Source organism: Rhinolophus sinicus, linkage group LG03, assembly GCF_036562045.2.
Source record: "Rhinolophus sinicus isolate RSC01 linkage group LG03, ASM3656204v1, whole genome shotgun sequence".
Classification (NCBI taxonomy): domain Eukaryota; kingdom Metazoa; phylum Chordata; class Mammalia; order Chiroptera; family Rhinolophidae; genus Rhinolophus; species Rhinolophus sinicus.
In genome coordinates, this window is record NC_133753.1 from 107,583,752 (window position 1) to 107,604,596 (window position 20,845).

Consider the following 20,845-nt stretch of genomic DNA (forward strand, 5'->3'; position numbering starts at 1 on the left):
TAATAACCACATATTGAACTTAACAAAGAATATAAAATAGAAAGGGAGAAACATTTAATTTCTCATCTTCAATAAAAGGGAGTATTATTATTTATAACTGACGTAAGGAATTAGAGATAAGTTCACAAAAACTTTATGGCTATTACTAGAAGAAGTGATAATAAGATATATAACTTCCAAATCACTGAGAGAATAATATTTTTTTAAACCTACTGTAGTCAAAAAAGGAGACAAATTCAGTAGTAAGTACACTTGGAAACCAGCGAAAAACAAAATGCCAAAATTAAGACCTAACTGAAAGTTCTGAAATAAATGATAGGTTATACTTGCCAATAAAAAGGCTCTTAGAATAATTAAAAATTAAAGCATAATGCACATATTGTGTAAAAGTTTCACATCTAACAAAATCACACTGAAAAGACAGAAATGCAGTGCACCATGTTCCTGGAAGAAGCAGAATAATTGTGAATGTTCCCCCACTAACCACATATAACAATAAAAGTTATGCAAACACAGCCAAAAAGGTTATGTGTCAAAAATCAACAGAAAGCAAAAGCATAACTCAAAAGCATTTAATGGACATTTACATTGATAAAGGGTAAAATCCACTATGAGGGCAGACAGAGCATTGAAAATTAAAATAAAAACTATTAGAAGTAAACCGAGGAAGCAATGTAATAGCAGTGGAACACTTCAATACATCACAGTAATTTATCTTGGATAAAATAACCAAAAATACAGGTGGAGGAAATATGGGTAATATGTACATAACTTCTAAGTATGTATAAAATCCTTATACTGTAGGGGCAATACCTTCATAAAAATTCATCTTATTCTGGCTTACAAAAAAAAAAAAAATCCTAGCAAATAGGAAGTCATATTTATTTTCAAATATGCAATGAAAATTTAAAATTTAAATGTAAACTAGGGAGACTTCCGGAAAAATGGCGGCGTGACTTGAGCCTCTGTAAAGCTCCCCTGGAATTTACAACGAATCAAACAACAAAAACTCCACAAAGGACTCCCAGCACAGCAGACAGGCAACACGAAGAGGCCCACTACCGACTGAAATCACCTACAGGTGGGAGATTCGCGCGAGTGGAGGGAGGAGGAAAGGGAGAAGTGCGCGGAGACGGAGCGGCGCGGGCGAGGGACGCAGACCCAGCTCAGTGCACCGAGCTCGCTGCTTCCCGGAACTACCGCAGCTGGAGGAGAGGGAAGAACTCGGACTGCTAGGGCTCCGCCAGGGCTCCACAGGGCTGAGGGGACAGCATATAACACGGCTGAACCCAACACTCACGGCAGAGACCTCTGAGAAAAGACTGAGGGAAAAAGGCTGAAAACGGTGGTTTAAGCCCTCACTGCCGAGCAGAGAACGGAGCCTTAGGCACTGAGACTAGCCGCCCCCTCCCATCCCTCCCAGAGCTCGCCCCGCCCCCACCTGCCCGGTGCTAGAAGCGAAACAGTAGCAGTGTCAGATCAAAACAACAGAAAATTTGCTGTTTTGAGAACTGTGGGCCGCAGACACAGATTCACAGCCCAACTAGTTCCGGCAAAGGGGAGGGAGTGGTGGAAGCAGGACCGGCTGTGGTGGTGGTCGCCTCTCACAACTTACCCCGCCCCTGACCCCACCTATCTGGGCGGATCCCTGCAGGAGTAAACAGAACTGCTGAAACCTACGGGCTCTGAATCAGGAGCTGGAAGAGCTTTGGAACATCAAAAGCTCTCCGCATACCCACCGGGACACTGCGCCCTGTGACCTAGACGAACTATTAACAGAGGAGAAGCCCGTCTCCCAGGGAATCCCCCCATTGTATGAGAAGCAGGAATAGTGCAGAGAAAACAGCACTACCGTGTGGGAGAAGAAAAACAAATTGCAGTTGGAGAAATAAGACATTCTACCAACAAGTACTGGAAAACAAAAGAAAGACCTCTTCCTATCAACCTGTTGCAGAAGTCACTCCTGTAGATGTCTAGGAAGAGAAATAGTAAACGAGTAATCGCCATGAATAACCAAGGCAACAAGATAGCTCAGAAAGAAAGTGAAAAATCTCCAGAGAAGGCACTTAAAGATACAGAAATATGTGACTTAAGTGACGGAGAATTCAAGATTGCAGTTCTGAAAAAACTCAACGAGATACAAGAAAACACAGATAGGCAGTTAAATGAACTCAGAAACTCAATTAAACAACAGCATGAGCATTTTACGAAAGAGATTGAAATTTTAAAAAAGAACCAAAGAGAATTTCTGGAGATTAAGAACTCAATAGAAGAAATTAAGAATGAAATAACCAGCCTAGGTAGTAGAGTTGACCAGATGGAGCAAAGAATCAGTGACATCGAAGATAGAAACCTGGAAATGACACAGAGAGAAGAAGAAAGAGACTTGAGACTTAAAAGAAATGAAAGAACTCTACAAGAACTTTCTGACTCCATCAGAAAGAGCAATATAAGAATAATGGGCATACCAGAAGGAGAAGAAAGAGAGAAGGGAACAGAGAATATATTCAAACAAATTGTCGATGAGAACTTCCCAAATTTGTGGACAGAACTGGACCCTCGAATCCAAGAAGCAAATAGAACACCTAGTTACCTCAATCCCAACAGGCCTTCTCCAAGGCACATTGTATTGAAGCTGTCTAAAATCAACGACAAAGAAAGAATCCTCAAGGCAGCCAGGGAAAAGAAGACGGTAACTTACAAAGGAAAGCCCATTAGATTATCATCAGATTTTTCAGCAGAAACTCTACAAGCCAGGAGGAGTGGAACCAAATATTCAAACTATTGAAAGAGAGAAACCATGAGCCAAGAATAATATATCCAGCAAAGATATCCTTTAGATATGAAGGAGGAATAAAGACCTTTCCAGACATACAGAAGCTGAGGAATTTTCTAATACACGACCTGCACTACAAGAAATACTAAAGGAGGCTATTCGACCACCATCAACAGGGACAATTTGTGGCAAACAAAACTCAAAAAGGGGAGAGTAAAGGCCTGAACCGAATATGGGAATGGAGAAAGTAAGCGTGCTGAAGAAAATGGAATACTCTAAATATCAAACTTTCTTTTACATAAACTTAAGGGTAACCACTCAAAATAAATCCAGAATTGAAATATATACTGAAATAAAAGAAGAAACAGAGGGAAACATCATAGAATACCACCACACAGAAATAATAGACAACAACAAAAGGCAAAGAAACAATGGAGACACAGCCTTACCAGAAAACTAAAGATAGAATGACAGGAAATCCTCACATATCAATAATCACCCTAAATGTAAATGGACTGAACTCACCAATAAAAAGGCACAGAGTAGCAGATTGGATCAAAAACTAAACCCAACCATATGCTGTCTCCAAGAGACACATCTCAGCTACAAGGACAAGCATAGACTCAAAGTGAAAGGGTGGAAATTGACACTCCAAGCAAATGGTACCCAGAGAAAATCAGGTGTAGCCATAATGATATCAGATGAAACAGACTTCAAGGTGAAAAAGATAACAAGAGACAAAGATGGACATTTCATAATGGTGAAGGGACTGTACAACAAGAAGACATAACAGTCATCAATATTTATGCCCCCAATCAGGGAGCACCGAAATACACCAAGCAACTACTAACAGAACTAAAGGGAGAAATTGACCAAAACACAATTATACTAGGGGACTTAAATACATCATTGACAGCTATGGATAGATCATCCAAACAGAAAATAAATAACGAAATAGTAGCCCTAAATGACACATTAGATGAAATGGACATAATTGACATTTATAGAGCACTTCATCCTAAAACATCAGACTATACATTCTTTTCTAGTGTACATGGAACATTCTCAAGGATAGACCATATATTGGGACATAAAATCAGTCTCAACAAATTTAAAAAGATTGAAATCATACCATGCATATTCTCTGATCACAAGGCTTTGAAATTGGATATCAACTGTAAAAAGAAAGTGGGGAAAAACACAAATACATGGAGATTAAACAACATACTTTTAAAGAAGGACTGGGTCAAAGAAGAAATTAGAGGAGAGATCAAAAGATACATAGAAACAAATGACAATGAAAATACATCCTACCAAAATTTTTGGGATGCAGCGAAAGCAGTTTTAAGAGGGAAATTTATCTCATTACAGGCCTATCTCAAGAAACAAGAAAACTCCCAAATAAATAACCTCATGTTACACCTTAAAGAACTAGAAAAAGAAGAACAAGTAAAACCCAAGGTCAGCAGAAGAAAGGAAATAACAAAAATTAGAGCAGAACTAAATGAAATAGAGAACAAAAAGACAATAGAAAAAATTAATGTGACAAAGAGCTGGTTCTTTGAAAAGATTAACAAAATTGACAAACCCTTGGCTAGACTTACTAAGATAAAAGAGAGAAGACACTGATTAACAAAATCAGAAACGTAAAAGGGGAAGTTATCACGGACACCACAGAAATACAAAGGATCATCCAAGAATACTTGAAGGACTATATGCCACCAAATTCAACAACCTAGAAGAAATGGACAAGTTCTTAGAAACATATAGCCTTCCAAGGCTGAACCATGAAGAACTGGAAAATCTAAACAGACCGATCACCAGTAACGAAATTGAATCAGTCATCCAAAACCTTCCCAAAAGCAAAAGTCCGGGACCAGATGGCTTCACTAGTGAATTCTACCAAACCTTCAAAGAGGATCTAATACCAATTCTGCACAAACTCTTCCAAAAATTGAAGAAGAGACAGTACTCCCTAACTCATTTTATGAGGCCAACATTACCCTGATACCAAAACCTGGTAAGGACAGCACAAAAAAGAAAACTACAGACCAATATCTCTAATGAATACCGATGCAAAAATCCTAAATAAAATTCTAGCAAATCGAATACAACAATGCATTAAAAAGATTATTCATCACGACCAAGTGGGGTTCATCCCAGGGCACAAGGATGGTTCAACATACGCAAATCCATCAATGTGATACATCACATAAACAAAATAAAGGACAAAAATCATATGATTATATCAATTGATGCAGAAAAAGCATTTGACAAGATACAACATCCATTTATGATTAAAACACTTAATAAAATGGGTATAGAAGGAAAATACCTTAACATAATAAAGGCCATATATGACAAGCCCTCTGCTAATCTCATAATTAATGGAGAAAAACTGAAGCCCTTTGCTCTACGTTCAGGAACACGACAGGGATGTCCCCTATCACCTCTGCTTTTCAACATAGTGTTGGAAGTCCTTGCCAGAGCAATCAGGCAAGAGAAAGAAATAAAAGGCATCCAAATTGGGAATGAAGAAGTTAAATTATCACTCTTTGCAGATGACATGATGCTATATATAGAAAACCCTAAAGACTCCACCAAAAAGCTATTAGAAACAATCACCGAATACAGTAAAGTTGCTGGCTACAAAATCAACGCACAAAAGTCCATTGCCTTCCTATATACTAACAATGAAATCTCAGAAAAAGAAATACAAAAAACAATTCCTTTTGCAATTGCAGCAAAAAGAATAAAATACCTAGGAATAAACTTAACCAAGGATGTGAAAGACCTATATGCTGAAAACTATAAGACATTTTTGAAAGAAATTGAAGAAGACACAAAGAAATGGAAAGACATTCCGTGCTCATGGATTGGAAGAATCAACATAGTTAAAATGGCCATATTACCCAAAGCAATATACAGATTCAATGCAATCCCCATCAAAATCCCAATGGCATATTTTAAAGAAATAGAACAAAAATCATCAGATTTGTTTGGAACCACAAAAGACCCCGAATAGCCAAAGCAATCTTAAGAAAAAGAACAATAATGGAGGTATCACACTTCCTGACTTTGGCTTGTACTACAGGGCTACAATAATCAAAACAGCATGGTATTGGCAGAAAAACAGATACATAGACCAATGGAATAGAATTGAGAACCCAGAAATAAAACCACATAACTATGGACAGATAATTTTTGACAAAGAAGCTAAAAACATACAATGGAGCAAAGACAGCCTCTTCAATAAATGGTGCTGGGAGAATTGGATAGCCATGTGCAAAAGAATGAAACTGGACTGCTATTTGTCACCATGTACCAAAGTTAATTCAAAATGGATCAAAGACTTAAGCATAAGACCCGACACAATAAACTGCATAGAAGAAAACATAGGTACTAAACTTATGGACCTTGGGTTCAAAGAGCATTTTATGAACTTGACTCCAAAGGCAATGGAAGTAAAAGCTAAAATAAACGAATGGGACTATATGAAACTTAAAAGCTTCTGCACAGCAAAAGAAACCATTGACAAAATAAAGAGGCCACCAACTGAATGGGAGAAGATTTTTGCAAACAGTGCCTCCGATAAGGGGCTAGTATCCAGAATATACAAGGAACTCATGCAACTCAACAACAAAAAACAAACAACCCAATTGAAAAATGGGCAGAGGACTTGAAGAGACATTTCTCCAAAGAGGACATACAAATGGCAAATAGACATATGAAAAAATGCTCAACATCACTAATCATCAGAGAAATGCAAATCAAAACCACAATGAGATATCACCTCACCCCAGTCAGAATGGCTATCATCAACAAGACAAATAGTAACAAATGTTGGAGAGGCTGTGGAGAAAAAGGAACCCTCATACACTGTTGGTGGGAATGCAGACTGGTGCAGCCGTTATGGAAGGCAGTGTGGAGGTTCCTCAAAAAATTATGAATAGAATTGCCATATGACCCAGCAATCCCTCTCCTGGGTATCTACCCAAAAAATCTGAAAACATTTAGAGATAAAGACACGTGTGCTCCAATGTTCATTGCAGCTTTGTTTACGGTGGCCAAGACATGGAAACAACCAAAATGTCCTTCTATAGATGAATGGATAAAGAAGTTGTGGTATATATACACAATGGAATACTATTCGGCAGTAAGAAACGATGATATAGGAACATTTGTGACAACATGGATGGATCTTGAGAGAGTAATGCTGAGCGAAATAAGTCAGACAGAAAAAGCAGAGAACCATGTGATTTCACTGATATGTGGTATATAAACCAAAAACAACAATAGAACAAGAGAAACAAATGAGAAACAGAAACTCATAGACACAGATAATAGTTTAGTGGTTGCCATAGGGTAAAGGGGGTGGGGGGTGGGGAGTGGGAGATGAGGGTAAGGGAGATTGAATATATGGTGATGGAAGGAGAACTGACTCTGGGTGATGAACACACAATGGGATTTATAGATGATGTAATACAGAATTGTACACCTGAAATCTATGTAATTTTACTAACAATTGTCACCCCAATAAATTTAATAAAAAAAAAAATGTAAACTAGAAAATTAAAATCCCACTCACTTGGAAATTATAATTTCAAAACAAAATGTAGAATAGCAGAGGGAATTGAAAAATTTGATAAAATATTACAAAGAAAACAATGAAACAAAACTATCAAAATTTGGGAGGTATTATTAAGCTCTTCACAGTCACAATTTCTCATCCTTATTGCCTTAAGTTTTAAATAATGAGGAATTAAAATAAAATAAGTGGTCTACTGAAGTTGCTAGAAGTAACAATAAACAAAAGAGTAAAACAAACAAACAGACAAACAAAAAACCCGGAAAAACAAAACAAACACAAAAACAAAACACAATTAAAACTATGGAAAATGAAGATGAATTGCCACAACATTAAAAGATACATTGATCACTCACTGGTCCATTTAGGAAGATAACAAACTCCAAAGTCCATAGGGAGCAAGATAGTCCATCAAACAAGAGCTGGTAGGTGTAACACAATAAGGAATGGTGGAGACTGTGGCATTTGCCCTGCCTAGAGAGGATAGCTACTCAACTCCACCAAATTAATGCAGTGAAGGAATACAGATCTAGTTCTGACAAATTCACCAATATTTTAGGAGGAGAGAGAAATGAATAAGTTTAATATGAGATTCTCTGCTTTATAAAATGATGTGTGAGCCAAATAAGCATGGCTATGAGCTGTATTTGGCTGGTAGGCTGAAAATATGTAACTTCTGATTTAGACTACTTTAGCTTGAATCAATTTCAATTAACATATTTTTCCAGAAAAATCTCCATTTCATGTAGATGTTCAAATATACTTGCACAAAACTGTATCAAGTATTCTTTTAAAAAATCTCCCATATTTTTCATTTCTAGTTTATTTTAATAACTCTCTTTAATTCTTAAATATGCTATATTTGTCAGTGTATTGCTTTTTTTTTTCTTTTCTAAAGAATCAGCTTGTGGATCTGTTCATTAAATTGAAAGGTTTTTAGTTTTTAATTTTTAAGTTTCCAAGTGGGTGAGATTTTTATACAAACTTTTGTTATTTCTGGTTTGTTGCATGTAAACAAAAACTGTCTGTAACATTTGTCCTTTGGAATTTAATTAAGTTATCTTTGTGGCTGAATGCATAGTGATATATTGTTTGTGTGTGTGCGTGTAGAAAGTAACATAATAGCTAGACATTTACTCCCTCAAAGTGATAACACCCCCAATCTACTACCCTTCTGACATCGTATGTAGCTGTTACAATACCATTGACTAAATTCCCTATGCTGTACTTTATCAAAAGAAATCCAAAACTCTTATTCAAAAAAATATACGCACCCTATGTTTATTGCAATGCTATTCACAATAGTGAAGACATAGAAACATAGCCATGTATTGTTAATGTTCCAGAATCACTTTAAAAGGGTATTCTCTTTATAAGAGTACAAAATTTACATTACACAGACACACACATGCACATACTCATATGCACACATATTTAATGTCATCAAATTATGCTACTTAGTGTTATCTACTTGATCAATTTGAAAATCTCCCATAATGATTGTTTTTCCCCTATTCATAGTATTTCCAAAAGTTTTTCCTGAGATAAAACTTTTGCAATGAATGTGACATTGTAATTTTTTTTAATTTTAAAATCCTTAAATAATCATTAGTGTTGTTCACCAAATATTTCCAGTTAATTCCCTTCTGGGCATGGAGTCAGATTCTACTTCCCAATACCCCTTGATATTGTGTACAGGCCTGTGACTTGCTTTCGCAAATGAGATATGAATAGGAGAAACAAAACTTCAAGAATCACTGTGTGATTCACTCAGACTCTTTCCCTGGCCACAGCTATCATGGAAACACAACACAGAAGCCTCCCTCCGCCAGGACTTCTGAATGAGGATGACAAACAGGAAATACCCAACCAACCTACAATGGATATACAGCACAAATAAGAGCTTTTATTTTGTGGCATTAAGCTGCTGATATTTGGGAGGAATTATTTATTACTGCAACATAACTTAGCCTATCCTTACTGAAACAGATTTAAAAAAAAAAAAAAAGACAATCTGCAAAATAAAAAAAAAAGGATAACCAAATCAACACATAAAAAAACACATCATCTCTATTTGCAGTCAAGATGGCAGATTGTTTTGTGGCTCATGCCAAGTGGCCCCAGGCAGGGCAAAAGCTACAGCTGAACCTGACCTGTGGGGAGGGGGACCCTCCCAGAAAGCCCCAGAGCTGGCACACCCAGTAGCCATTTTTGGACCCAGGTGGAGCATCAACTGGCCACCTCCAAGGATGACACACCAAGGAAGATTGGGCAGGCACCAGAGCCCTGCTAAAGTGAATTCTACTCCTTAGAGTCAGTCCCTGCACAACAGCTCCTCCACTGTAGTCACAGCCAGTCCTCACAACTAATCAGCCCGAGGGTCAATCCCTTCCACTGATGTGCAAACAGCAACCAAGGTTCAACTACAAAAGGAGGGCACACACAACCCACACAAGGGACAAGTCTGTAGCACCTGGCTCAGGTGAGCAGAGAGACTGCACTACTGGGCCCCACAGGACACCTACTACATAAGGCTGCTCTACTAAGAATAGGAGGCATAGCAGCCCTATCTAATACATAGAAACAAGCACAGGGAGACAACAAAAATGGGGAGACAAACAAACATGTCCAAAATGTAAGAACAGAATAAATCTACAGAAAAAAAAAAAAACTAAACAAAATGGAGACAAGCGATCTACCAGATGCAGAGTTGAAAACACTGGTTATAAGTATGCTCAATAATTTCAGGGAGAACTTCAACAAAGAGATGGGAAACATAAAAGTGGAGATAGAAAACATAAAAAAAGAACCAGTCAGAAACGAAGGATACAATAACTAAAAGGAAGAATACATTAGAGGGAATCAAAAGTAGATTAGATGAAGCAGATGACTACATCAACAATTTGGAAGATAAGGTACCAGAAAATACCCATTCAGAAACGCAAAAAGTAAAGTGAATCCAAAATCATGAAGATAGTTTAAGGGGTCTCTGGAATAACATCACTCATACCGATATTCACATCATAGGGGTAACAGAAGGAGAAGTGATAGAGAAAGAATTGAAAACCTATTTGATGAAATAATGATGGAAAACTTTCCTAACCTTGTGAGGGAAATAGATACACATGCCCTGGAAGCACAGAGAGTCCCAAATGAGATGAACCCAAAGAGGCCCACACCAAGACACATCATAATTAAAATGCCAGAGATTAAAGACAAAGAGAAAAATCTGAAAAAGCAGCAAGAGAAAAGCAGTTAGTTACCTACAAGGGAGCTCCAATAAGACTACCAGTTGATTTCTCAACAGAAACTTTGGAGGCCAGAGGGGTTTGGCATGAAATATTCAAAATGATGAAAATGAAGGATCTACAACCAAGATTACTATACCCAACAAAGCTATCATTTAAAATCAAAGGGTAGATAAAGAGCTTCCCAGAGAAGAAAAGCTAAAGGAGTTCATCACCACCAAACCAGTATTACAAGAAATGTTAAAAGGATTTCCTTAAGAAAAGGAAGATAAAAAATATGAATAATAAAATAGCAATAACTATATACTATCAACAATCACTTTAAATGTAAATGAACTAAATGCTCCAATCAAAAGACATAGGGTGACTGAATGGAAAAGAAAACAAGGCCCTTACATATATGCTGCCTACAAGAGACTCACTTCTAATTGAAAGACATACACAGACTGAAAGTAAAGGGATAGAAAAAGATATATCATGAAAATGAAAATAAAATAAAAAGTTGTGGTAGCAATACTTATATCAGACAAAATAGACTTTAAAACAAAAGAGGAAAAGAAACCCTCATACACTGCAGGTAGGAATGTAAATTGGTAAAGCTACAATGAAAAATATTACAGAGGTTCCTCAAAAAGTTAGGAATAGAATTATCATATGACCCAGCTCTTCTGGGTATCTACCCAAAAAATCTGAAAACATTTATCTGTAAAGATATATGTACCCATATGTTCATTGAAGAATTTTTCATGGTGGCTAAGACATGGAAACAACCAAAATGTCTTTCAATCAATGACTGGATAAAGAAGATATGGTACAAATACACAACATTACTCTGCCATAAGAAAAGATAAAATACGGCCTTTTGTGACAACATAGATCAATCTTGAGATTATCATGCTCAGCAAAACAAGTCAGACAGAAAAAGTCAAGAACCATATAACTTATGGGGTATAAAACTAAAAACAACAAAGGAACAAGACAAACAAAAAGATAAAAACTCATAGACACACACAGTAGTTCAGTAGTTACCAGGAAGTAAGGCAGGAGGGGGTAGCACAAGAGGGATAAGGGGGTCAAATGAAAGGTATTGGAAGGAGAACTGACTTTCGATGGTGAACATACAATGCAATATATAGATGATGTATTATAAAACTGCATACTTGGAAACCTACATAATTTTACTAACCAATGTCAGTCCGATAAACTAAAAAAAAAGAAAAGAAAGCTGCCAATTCCTTGATCTTAGATTTCCAAACTCTAGGACTGTGAGAAAATAAATTTGTTTGTTAAGTCAAAAATAAAAGCTATAACAAGTGTCAAAGAAGTACTGAGTAATCCCACTTCCGTGTATTTATCGGAACAAATTCAAGTGCTACTTGGAGGGGACGTGTGCATCCATCTCTTCATTGCATCATTGCTTACAATGGCCAAGATGTGGAGGCAGCCTGGGTGTCCATCGATAGAAGAATGGATAAAGAGGAGGTGGTACATATACACAATAGAATACTGCTCGGTCATGGAAGGGAATGAGTTCTGCCATCTGCAGCAGCATGGATAGACCTGGAGAGTATTGCGCTGAGTGGAGTGTCAAACAAAGAAAGACAGATGCAATGTGATAGGAAACATAAAAATGGAGCTAGAATATCCCCATTTTGCTTATATGTGGAATCTAAAGAACTAACAAGAGGAACAGAAACAAACTCATAGATACAGAGAACATTCTGATGATTGCTGGATAGGAGGGGGGTTGAGGGTGTGGGTGAAAAGGAGAAATGATTAAGAAGTACAGATTGCTTGTTGCAAAGTAGTCATGGGGATGTAAAGTACAGCATAAGGAATACAGTCAATAATATTTTAATAACTACATATAGTGTCAGGTGGGTACTAGATTTATTGGGGTGCTAGATGGGAGGGGCTTGAGGGGCAGGGTGAAAAGTTGAAGGGATTGAGAAGTACAAATTGGTAGTTACAAAATAGTCATGGGGATGTAAAGAATCAGGAATACAGTCAAGAAAAAGTCTTGGGACCCTATTACTTGCCTATCCTTTTTTATATTGCATATATATTACATTTATTAAAGGCTTATATAAACAAAAAATAAAAACAACATAAATGTATCATCTCACTTATTAGTTAAAATAAATTCCGACTTTTCACCAATCATATTAGTCATGATTTGTTGAATAATACTCAACACTGGTCAGGGTGGTCTGAGATGGGCATTCTCATATATTCCTTTTAGTAAACCTTGCCTGACAGAAATGTTATTTATGTATGAAGGATTTTAGCAGGTTCTTATCATTCACGTAATACTCTTGCTTATAGGAATCCATCATGGTCTCTGTTTTCATGATGATACAATATGTGGTACCACGAAGAAACAAACTTCCTAAGTGGGGTTCTGAGATTGGTTTGCTTATCTATGGTCTTAAATGAAGTGGTGACATTCTTGCTCCTGAAAAATGGGATAATGGTGTCTATGTTATGCACTGGCATCATAATTAATTAAATACCACCTCTGGGGTCTTGGGATACAATAATTATTGAAAGCAAGGCTTTGGAAGCCCCATGTAGCTCCTGTGCACCACCGTGATGGTAGCAGTGGTGACTCCAAGGACTGTGGGTGGGACAGCTGCTTCTGAATGCCCTTGAAAGGAAACAGAAACAAGCTCAAGCTCAAGCTCAGGCATAGACATGTCTTACCTCTCAGCTTGGGTCACACATAAACAGAGTGCTTCTAGGATGGCCCCAAAATAATCACTTGCTTCTTACAACTTCAAAGAAGACCTCAAATGTAATTGTGGGGTCTGTAGAATTATAATATAAGTTGAAATCACAGACTCATCAAGTCTCATGTAAAATTTAGGGCACTGATTGGCAAGGAGTGGGACCTGAGACTGGGGGTGGGGATGTCCAGGTCCCCAGAAAACTGAATGCCCAAGTCTCCCTGATGTCCCCTCTGATGTCTCCATGAGGTCAGACAAAACAAGCTTGAAAAACTTGCAGCCCCTGAATACCTGTAATAAGCACAGCTGAGGCAGCTGCCTTGAAAGGAGATGTCTATTTTCAAAATCCACTCCTACCATGTTTCACTGCCTCTAAACCCATGGCTAGAATCAGATTGGCACATCTCAGGAGGGGAAATTTCAAGTCTGATATGGGAGAACACAGAGTTGCAAGATGTAGGTAATTTATATCAGTGTTAACCTGGGGGACAGGTTTAGCAATGGATTCCAGGAAGTTAAAACAGAGAGATAGAATATAATACTAGCTGAGGATGGTCTTATTGAAATGGGTGCACATACCAGAAATTCTGTGTTTATTATGTTGGCTTGAGTAACTGGAAGTGGCTCAGTTTGGTCTTTAGCTGAAATTTGGATTCAATGTAGCCAACTGTCAATGAGATGAAGATGACAGACCTTTCCTGGCACAATGTAGAGGCAGGAATTGCTTAGGGAGATAGGAATGCTGAAGTGGATTTGTAACAATCATGCACCACCACTACATATCCAAAAGGGGCCTAAGGGACTCTCCCTTGCTAAAGCAATGAGAAACCTAAAGGCACCATCTTCAGTTCACAACTCCGCTCTAGAGTCAAGCTGGACTCCTGTAAGGATAACCTGGGGAGTGGCTAGAGTCCTTCGTCCAGACAAAGGTGGTAGCGGGAGGCTATCTGGAACAGTGATAGGTAAGCACAACACTTACATATAGGTTTGAAATATCTAGGTAACATCACGACTCTAGAGTGTGAGTGTATGGGGTGTGTGTGTGTGCGTGCATGCGTGCACATGTTCTGGTCAGTCACTGCTTCAAGTCCCATTGTCACCATAAGTGACCTGTATCCACTAAAATCACATATATATGAGCTGTGTGCGTCAGATCTTAGATTCATACGGCTCTTACTAGTCGCGTGACCCGGGCAAGTTACTTGAAGCCTCTGGACTTCATTGTTCTCATCTACAAAGGGAAGGTCATTTTAGAGATGAGATAACCACCTACAGCTGTTACGAGGACAAAATAAGTTTTAAAATAAAGTGCTTAGAAGAGCACAGTGAAGACTCTGTAATGTGTTGCCTAGTATCACTGTTACCGGATGTTATCATTGGGGCACGGTGAGCATTGCGTGTTAGCTATTATTGTCACCCAGTTGAGACTTACCACGGTAAGATCAAAGTACATTTGGCAATAATTCACTACCACAGAATTACGTGTTTAATCATCATGATCTGATGCCAGTCATGCTTCTTCACAAACGCAAACATTTGGAGAGATCGTTTCCGATACTTGACCTTCACCAGCACTTTTTGTTCTGTGAATTACTTCCAGTTTGGTCGGCTTGCTTCTCGTTTCTCAAAGTGCCCTAGACTAGCACCTCTCAGGCTTTAATGTGCTTGTGAGACACCTGAGACCCTCCTTAAAATGCAGACTCTGAATCAGCAGGTCTGGGGTGGGCCTGAGGTTCAGGATTTTAAGCGAGCTCCCAGGTGCCTGGACCACACAGCTGGAGGAGGGAGGAAGCTGAGGCCTCTACATCTGCGAGCACCGGTGCAAGCTGCTGGCTTTCAGGCAGGGCTGACTGACCACAGACTGCCCTCTTCCTCCATCAGATTCCCACAGGCAAACTGCTTGTCTGCCTCTCAGGCATTTACTGCCTACTCAGACCTTCGTGCTCACACAAAAATTCACAGGCTGGAGATTTCTCTTTAGCTTTAGATTTTTCTTTTAACCAAAGGTGACCCAGGTATGTCAGTGCACACATTGCTGTCCATGACCTGACACACTGTTGAAGGATGCCGGCTCCTGGGCCCCATCCTGGAAATTCTGGGATTCTGATTCAATTGGCCTGGTTTTTTCGTTTCGTTTTGTTTTGTTTTGGTGTGGGGGGTTGTTTTTGTTTTTAGCATGCTCCCTGGGTATTTTCTGATGTGCACTCAGGTTTGGGACCACTTGCTGTTGGCTAAAAAGCTCCAACTTCTTCCACCTCACAACAGACTGTTCCACGTCATGCAGTCTGTGGGCAAGTGTCTTCCTTCACACCCAGGAAAGACGTGTGCATTCTAGCTCACCAACTAGAGCCGTGCCAGCTCCAGAGTCCAAATCAGTATGCTGAGGTGTTTGATGAGGAAACAGAAGTGAGAGCTGCTCAGAATTAAGCATATACTTTTCTGTCTTCTCAGCAAAGGACTGCACCTTGTGGAGAATGGGTAGTGAGAGAGGAAGACGTGGACACACAGGCTAACAGCAGGACACCGCTAACTCCTTCATGCGATACTGGCCATCATTTTGTTCTGTGTGGCTCAGGGGTTTGACTCAAAATGAACCCAAAGTGAATCTTGCCAACCATAAAAATAAGCTAGTTCACACATAATGGACACCAGGTAAATCCCTTTTAAATTGAACTAAACTGAATCAAACCCATCAGACCCACTATCTAGGAACTGGTGAACGTACAAAAAAAAAAAAAAGAAAAAAACAACAACAAAAAAAACCTACAAACCTGTTGACAGATAAGAATTCATTTCAAAACCCCAAATTTGTTGGAATTTCACAAGATTCTGCACCTTTGAGGAGCAGAAGGAAAATTAAGGAGGAAGAGGGCAAGGTCTGAATTTGTTTCAAAGAGGGACTTTGTTCTTTCAGTGCTGTAGAGGTAAGGGAAGCTCAGAAGAAGAGAAGAGAGCATTAGGAAACTTGAGCAAGTTGATGAAGGCCCACAGACTGCTGAGAACATCTCCTGTTTGATTGTTTCAGAAAACTCTTTGCAGAGCTACCTGGATTCACTCCAGAGGGCCACAGTGGTGTGACCTTAGAAAGCAGTCAAAAATAACACTTGGGACTTGAAGACACCAACTCCATATTCCCCAGTGAATGATGTGGGAAGCTGAGGAGAGCAGCTGGGACATGGCATTTCTATCAAAGATTTAAGCTCTGGAGACAGTTTTTGAGTGACTATTTTATCAATTCTTTCAACGACGGTGCATAACTAGTACCATGATGCACTGGAGAGAAGCTGATTCCTGACATGCAAGGAGAGCCTTGGGACACTGGCTTAAATGCCTCCAGGAGCCTGACTGAGAGGGCTGCAGGTTTCCAGAAGCTGGGCTGAAGGAGAGATCCTGGCCAAGAGCATCCAGGAAGAGTGAATCCTGGTCCCCAAATGGCTTTGCAGCAAGTCACCTCAGTTGCACAGAGGACTGCATAAATAAAAGAGGAGTGGGATGGTTAAGTACCTGTGTGTGTAGAACTGAGTTAAAGTTCCAAGAAAGAACCTGTGCAGTAATGGACCAAAGAGGAAGTCCTAGGCATTGGGCAAAAGTTTGGATTTTCTGTCTAGTATTTAACTGAGCAGTTCAGCCCATGCCACACACACACACACACACACACACACGCACACACACACACTCACACATGCACACACTCACACACACGCACACACACACAATCAGTTCCAGCACTAAAGGCAAATTGGCCATGGGCCAAGAGAGCAATCCTAGACCCTTCTGCCTGTCTTCCACTCTGTCCTCTGGAGAACCAGCTCCACAGAGACCGGAACTATCTAGCCCTGCAGGCTCTGTGTCCAGGATTAGGGAGCCCACTGAGCTCCCTAATCCAGCGAGGTCACTGTTATGTGCACAGCCAGCAAGGCACCCCACGCCCAAGGAACCAACTAATAAAAGCCTCCTGTGCTGATTTAGGCTGCACATATATACTCAGGCTAATTCTATCTGGGCCTCGAGCTGAAGGTTATGGCCTCACTGTCAGGCAAACCAGGGACCCCAGAAAAAGATGGTGTATGGGCCAGATTTGCTCCTACTCACCGCCAGCTGGGGTGGATGGAGGCAGTGTCACCTCTCCTGCCACCCCTGGTACCCGGGGTCAGGGTCTGGGGGACAGGAGACACAGGTATCTCACAGCTAAGAATCCTAAGTTCTGGCCCAAACACTCCATCTTTTTGGCATTATCCCCATAAACACCTCTGCCATTCCACAAGTTTCACACCAAAGAGAAACTTAATTAAGTAGGGCTAAATCTCCGTGGAGAATTCCCAGTTACAGAAGCTGGGAAGGAAGGATGTAATTAGAACCTGACTTTTTTTTTTTAATAGAACAGCTCAAAAGATCCCATTAAAAGAAGGACACTGAAAAACGGTCAATCAGCTTCTTTCCAGATCCCAGCACTCCAGAAATTTCACTTCCCAGTGTCATTTACTTCACTTTACGTCAAAACACTTCAAGACTCACATTTCAGCCTCAGACTGGAGGTTTTTCATTTAGCTCTTTACACACTTGGCCATTTAATAGATTGTGCAGGCAATTCCTCTTGCCTACACTGCTGCACTGTTTTCATTTGTTCTGTACTGACTCTTTCATAGGCAACAAAACTTCAAAGAAACTGCAGTTCAAAAGGAAGTAAATGTGTTTTAACCTGATGTGGTCACCATGAAATAGCTAATGACTGGGGCTTTTGTTAAAGGAACTAATAGACATTCTCTGCAAGATTTGTTTGTAAGTTCTGCCTTCGAGCTCTGGGAGCTGACTATGGTAAGTAGCAAGTAAAGTGGTGAAATTTGAAGTCTCTTAAACTGCATCTGGTGTGGAGTGTCTGCCGAGTCCTGATAAGTCCTTCCAATAACCATCACAGGACATCCCCTGGAACTCTAGGCCTCATGGCATCAGAAGATTTGCTATAACAGGAAAATTCCCCATGAGCAGAGGTCCAATGAGTGAATTACAAAGAGTGAGGTTGGATTTTGGTGAAGAACTTTCAGTCTCATAGTATTAACTTCTCCACAATATCTCAGCTTGTTTTTTTATTAAATGTTGCTAATTCCATTTGCTTTTAGTCCACTTGACTAGGTTTTATTATAAGGTTTTGGGAGGAGAATCAAAGCACAAAACCTTCTTAATTCTTAAACACAGGTATAGATTAAGATTTTTATTATTTTAAAGAGGAAACTTTTTTTTCTGGAAATGTATCTCTCAAATGAGGGTGGGAGTGAGTGGAAAAGAGATTTTGCTATATTCTTTGCTCCAGCTTTTCAGACATAACTCTAAAAATCAAAGCAAGGTCAAATCAAGCCAGCAAAGCCAAGATGATTCAGAATAATCGAAGGGATGAGGCAAGGCTGGGTCTGCTCACACAACTGAGTGTCCCTGATGTAACAGCTCTATCCCAACCAGAGAAGAAATATCCAAGCGGCACTTGGTGGGTGGTGCGAGGGTTCATGCACCACCTTATTGGCAGTCTTCCAACAACTCCACAGGGTTCTAGGAGAGAGTCTGCTCTTCCAATTAGTCAGCTGGCCAAGCGAACGACTCCCTACGATGGCCTTGGTCCAAAAAGACGTGCCGCCCCCCTCCTGCTTTCTTTCATTCAGTTTATACTTCATGTTCTACCAAGAGTCGCAAGGGTCCACCACTCTGGAGCCCTTCTGCCTGGAATCAAGCTGCTTTTCAGTGGGGGTGTTAAGAAATCACAATAAGAAGACTCTTTCCTCCTTCATCTAGGCAGGATCTAAATGTCAGGAGGGTCACAGCCAGTTTGGGATAGACTCTTAGGATTTTAGGATTTTAGAGTGGGAAAGAACCTTAGAGATTATCTAATGCAGTTGTTTTTCAGAATTTTTTTAAACACAGTGAAACTCTTTTCCCATGAGGTTGTATGTAGAAACCCAGTATGTAAAACGGAGAGAAAATAAGCTGTTATATCCATACATGGAATATGATTTGGCCATAAAAACAGATGAAATGCTGACACACACTACCACTTGGATGAACCTTGAAAACATTATGCTCAGTGAAAGGAGCCAGACACAAAGGACCACATATTGCATGATTGCATTTGTATGAAATGTCCAAAAGAGGCAAATCCATAAAGATAGAAAGCAGGTCAATGGTTGCGTAGGGCTGAGGTGGGGATCGAGCGGTTGGGAAGTGACAGCTAAGAGGTGTAAGGGCTTCTTTTTGGAGTGGTGAAAATGTTATAAAATCGATTCTGGCATTGGTGGCACAAATCTGTGAATATACTAAAGCCATTGAATTGTACAGATTATGGTGTGTGAATTCTATCTCAATAAAGCTGTCTTTTTAAAAAACATGTTAAAAAACAACAACAACAACAAAAAACAACCAAACAAAAAAACTATTCTCACTGCCCTGCCAGCCAGGCCTCCCTCACCAGGCTCCCTCTACTGGCCCCAGAACCACCTCTGCAGGCCTCTAGAGCTGGATGGCGTTCTGTTTGAAAAACACTGATGTAGTCCAAGTTTCTACTCCTCAAATGTTAACAAAGGCATGACCCCGAGTCTTTTGACTCCTCAAGCGAGTCCCTCTAAACCAGAAGTCTCGCTGACGAGCCAGGCTCATCTCGGGGAGATGCCGCACAGCTGGGCTCACCGTCCATGTCCAGGCGCTGCATGATGATGGCCAGCTCCACCTCGCTCGGCATGTATCCCAGGGAGCGCATGGCCATCCCCAGCTCCTGCTTCGAGATGAAGCCATTCCCGTCTCGGTCCAGAACCCGGAAGGCCTCTCGGATTTCTACAAGCAGAAAGCAGAAAAAGTCCAACGGTCACACGGCTTAGTCCAGTGCATTGACATCACTGGTGACTATCTATGGAAAACTCCTCACTGCTTTACAAATAGTGATATGTCAAAACCCTTTAATTCAATAGAAGAGTGGCCAAGAGGGGAACAAAAAAAAAAGGAAGTAAGAAAAGAAAGAAAAGGCAAAAAAAGGAAGAAAAGAAAGGTGAGGAGAAAAAAGGGGAAGGGAGGAAAGGGGGTAGAAAAAGAGCTTTGGAAGGAGAAGGTGACTGGCCCTGAGCATCCTAAAACACTGCAGTAGGCCCACAATTACACAGCGGCCCCAGCAGAGAATCACGTGAACCATGGACACCTCCGAAGTAGTGATGAGGATTAGGTCTCATGAATGAGAAGAAAGTTACCATTTACCTTTGGCCATTAGGAAGAAAGGAGAATGTGATTCCTGGACAGACTTCTATTTCAGCTCTCTGCTGCTGCAGGAGCTGTGCAGGAAGCTTTTCCCAGCCATAGTAGGATAGGACTTAAGTGTCCTGCTGTTTTTATTTCATTCCTCTAATTTACAGTTGTTTTATGACTATAAACAACCTCGGATCGATAAGAGTGTCATAAAAGCCCAAAAGGCCTCCTTAATCACATTCTCTGTGGCTGGCAGAGAATTTGACTCTGCTATCAATAAAGCCATTTCACT

At 39.9% G+C, this 20,845-nt stretch overlaps 1 protein-coding gene across 11 annotated transcripts in view; it reads right to left on the bottom strand.

Annotated features, from left to right (window-relative positions):
* The window catches only part of CALN1 (calneuron 1), a 631,046-nt gene that overhangs the window by 278,846 nt on the left and 331,355 nt on the right, over positions 1-20,845 (bottom strand). For 10 of the 11 annotated variants that reach the window (XM_074328468.1, XM_074328467.1, XM_074328464.1 and 7 more), the window contains one exon: positions 20,008-20,151. The exons of the other annotated variant lie outside the window; for it this stretch is intronic. In XM_074328468.1, the coding sequence (XP_074184569.1) occupies positions 20,008-20,151 (144 nt within the window). The remainder of the gene's footprint in view (positions 1-20,007; positions 20,152-20,845) is intronic. 11 annotated transcript variants of the gene reach the window in all.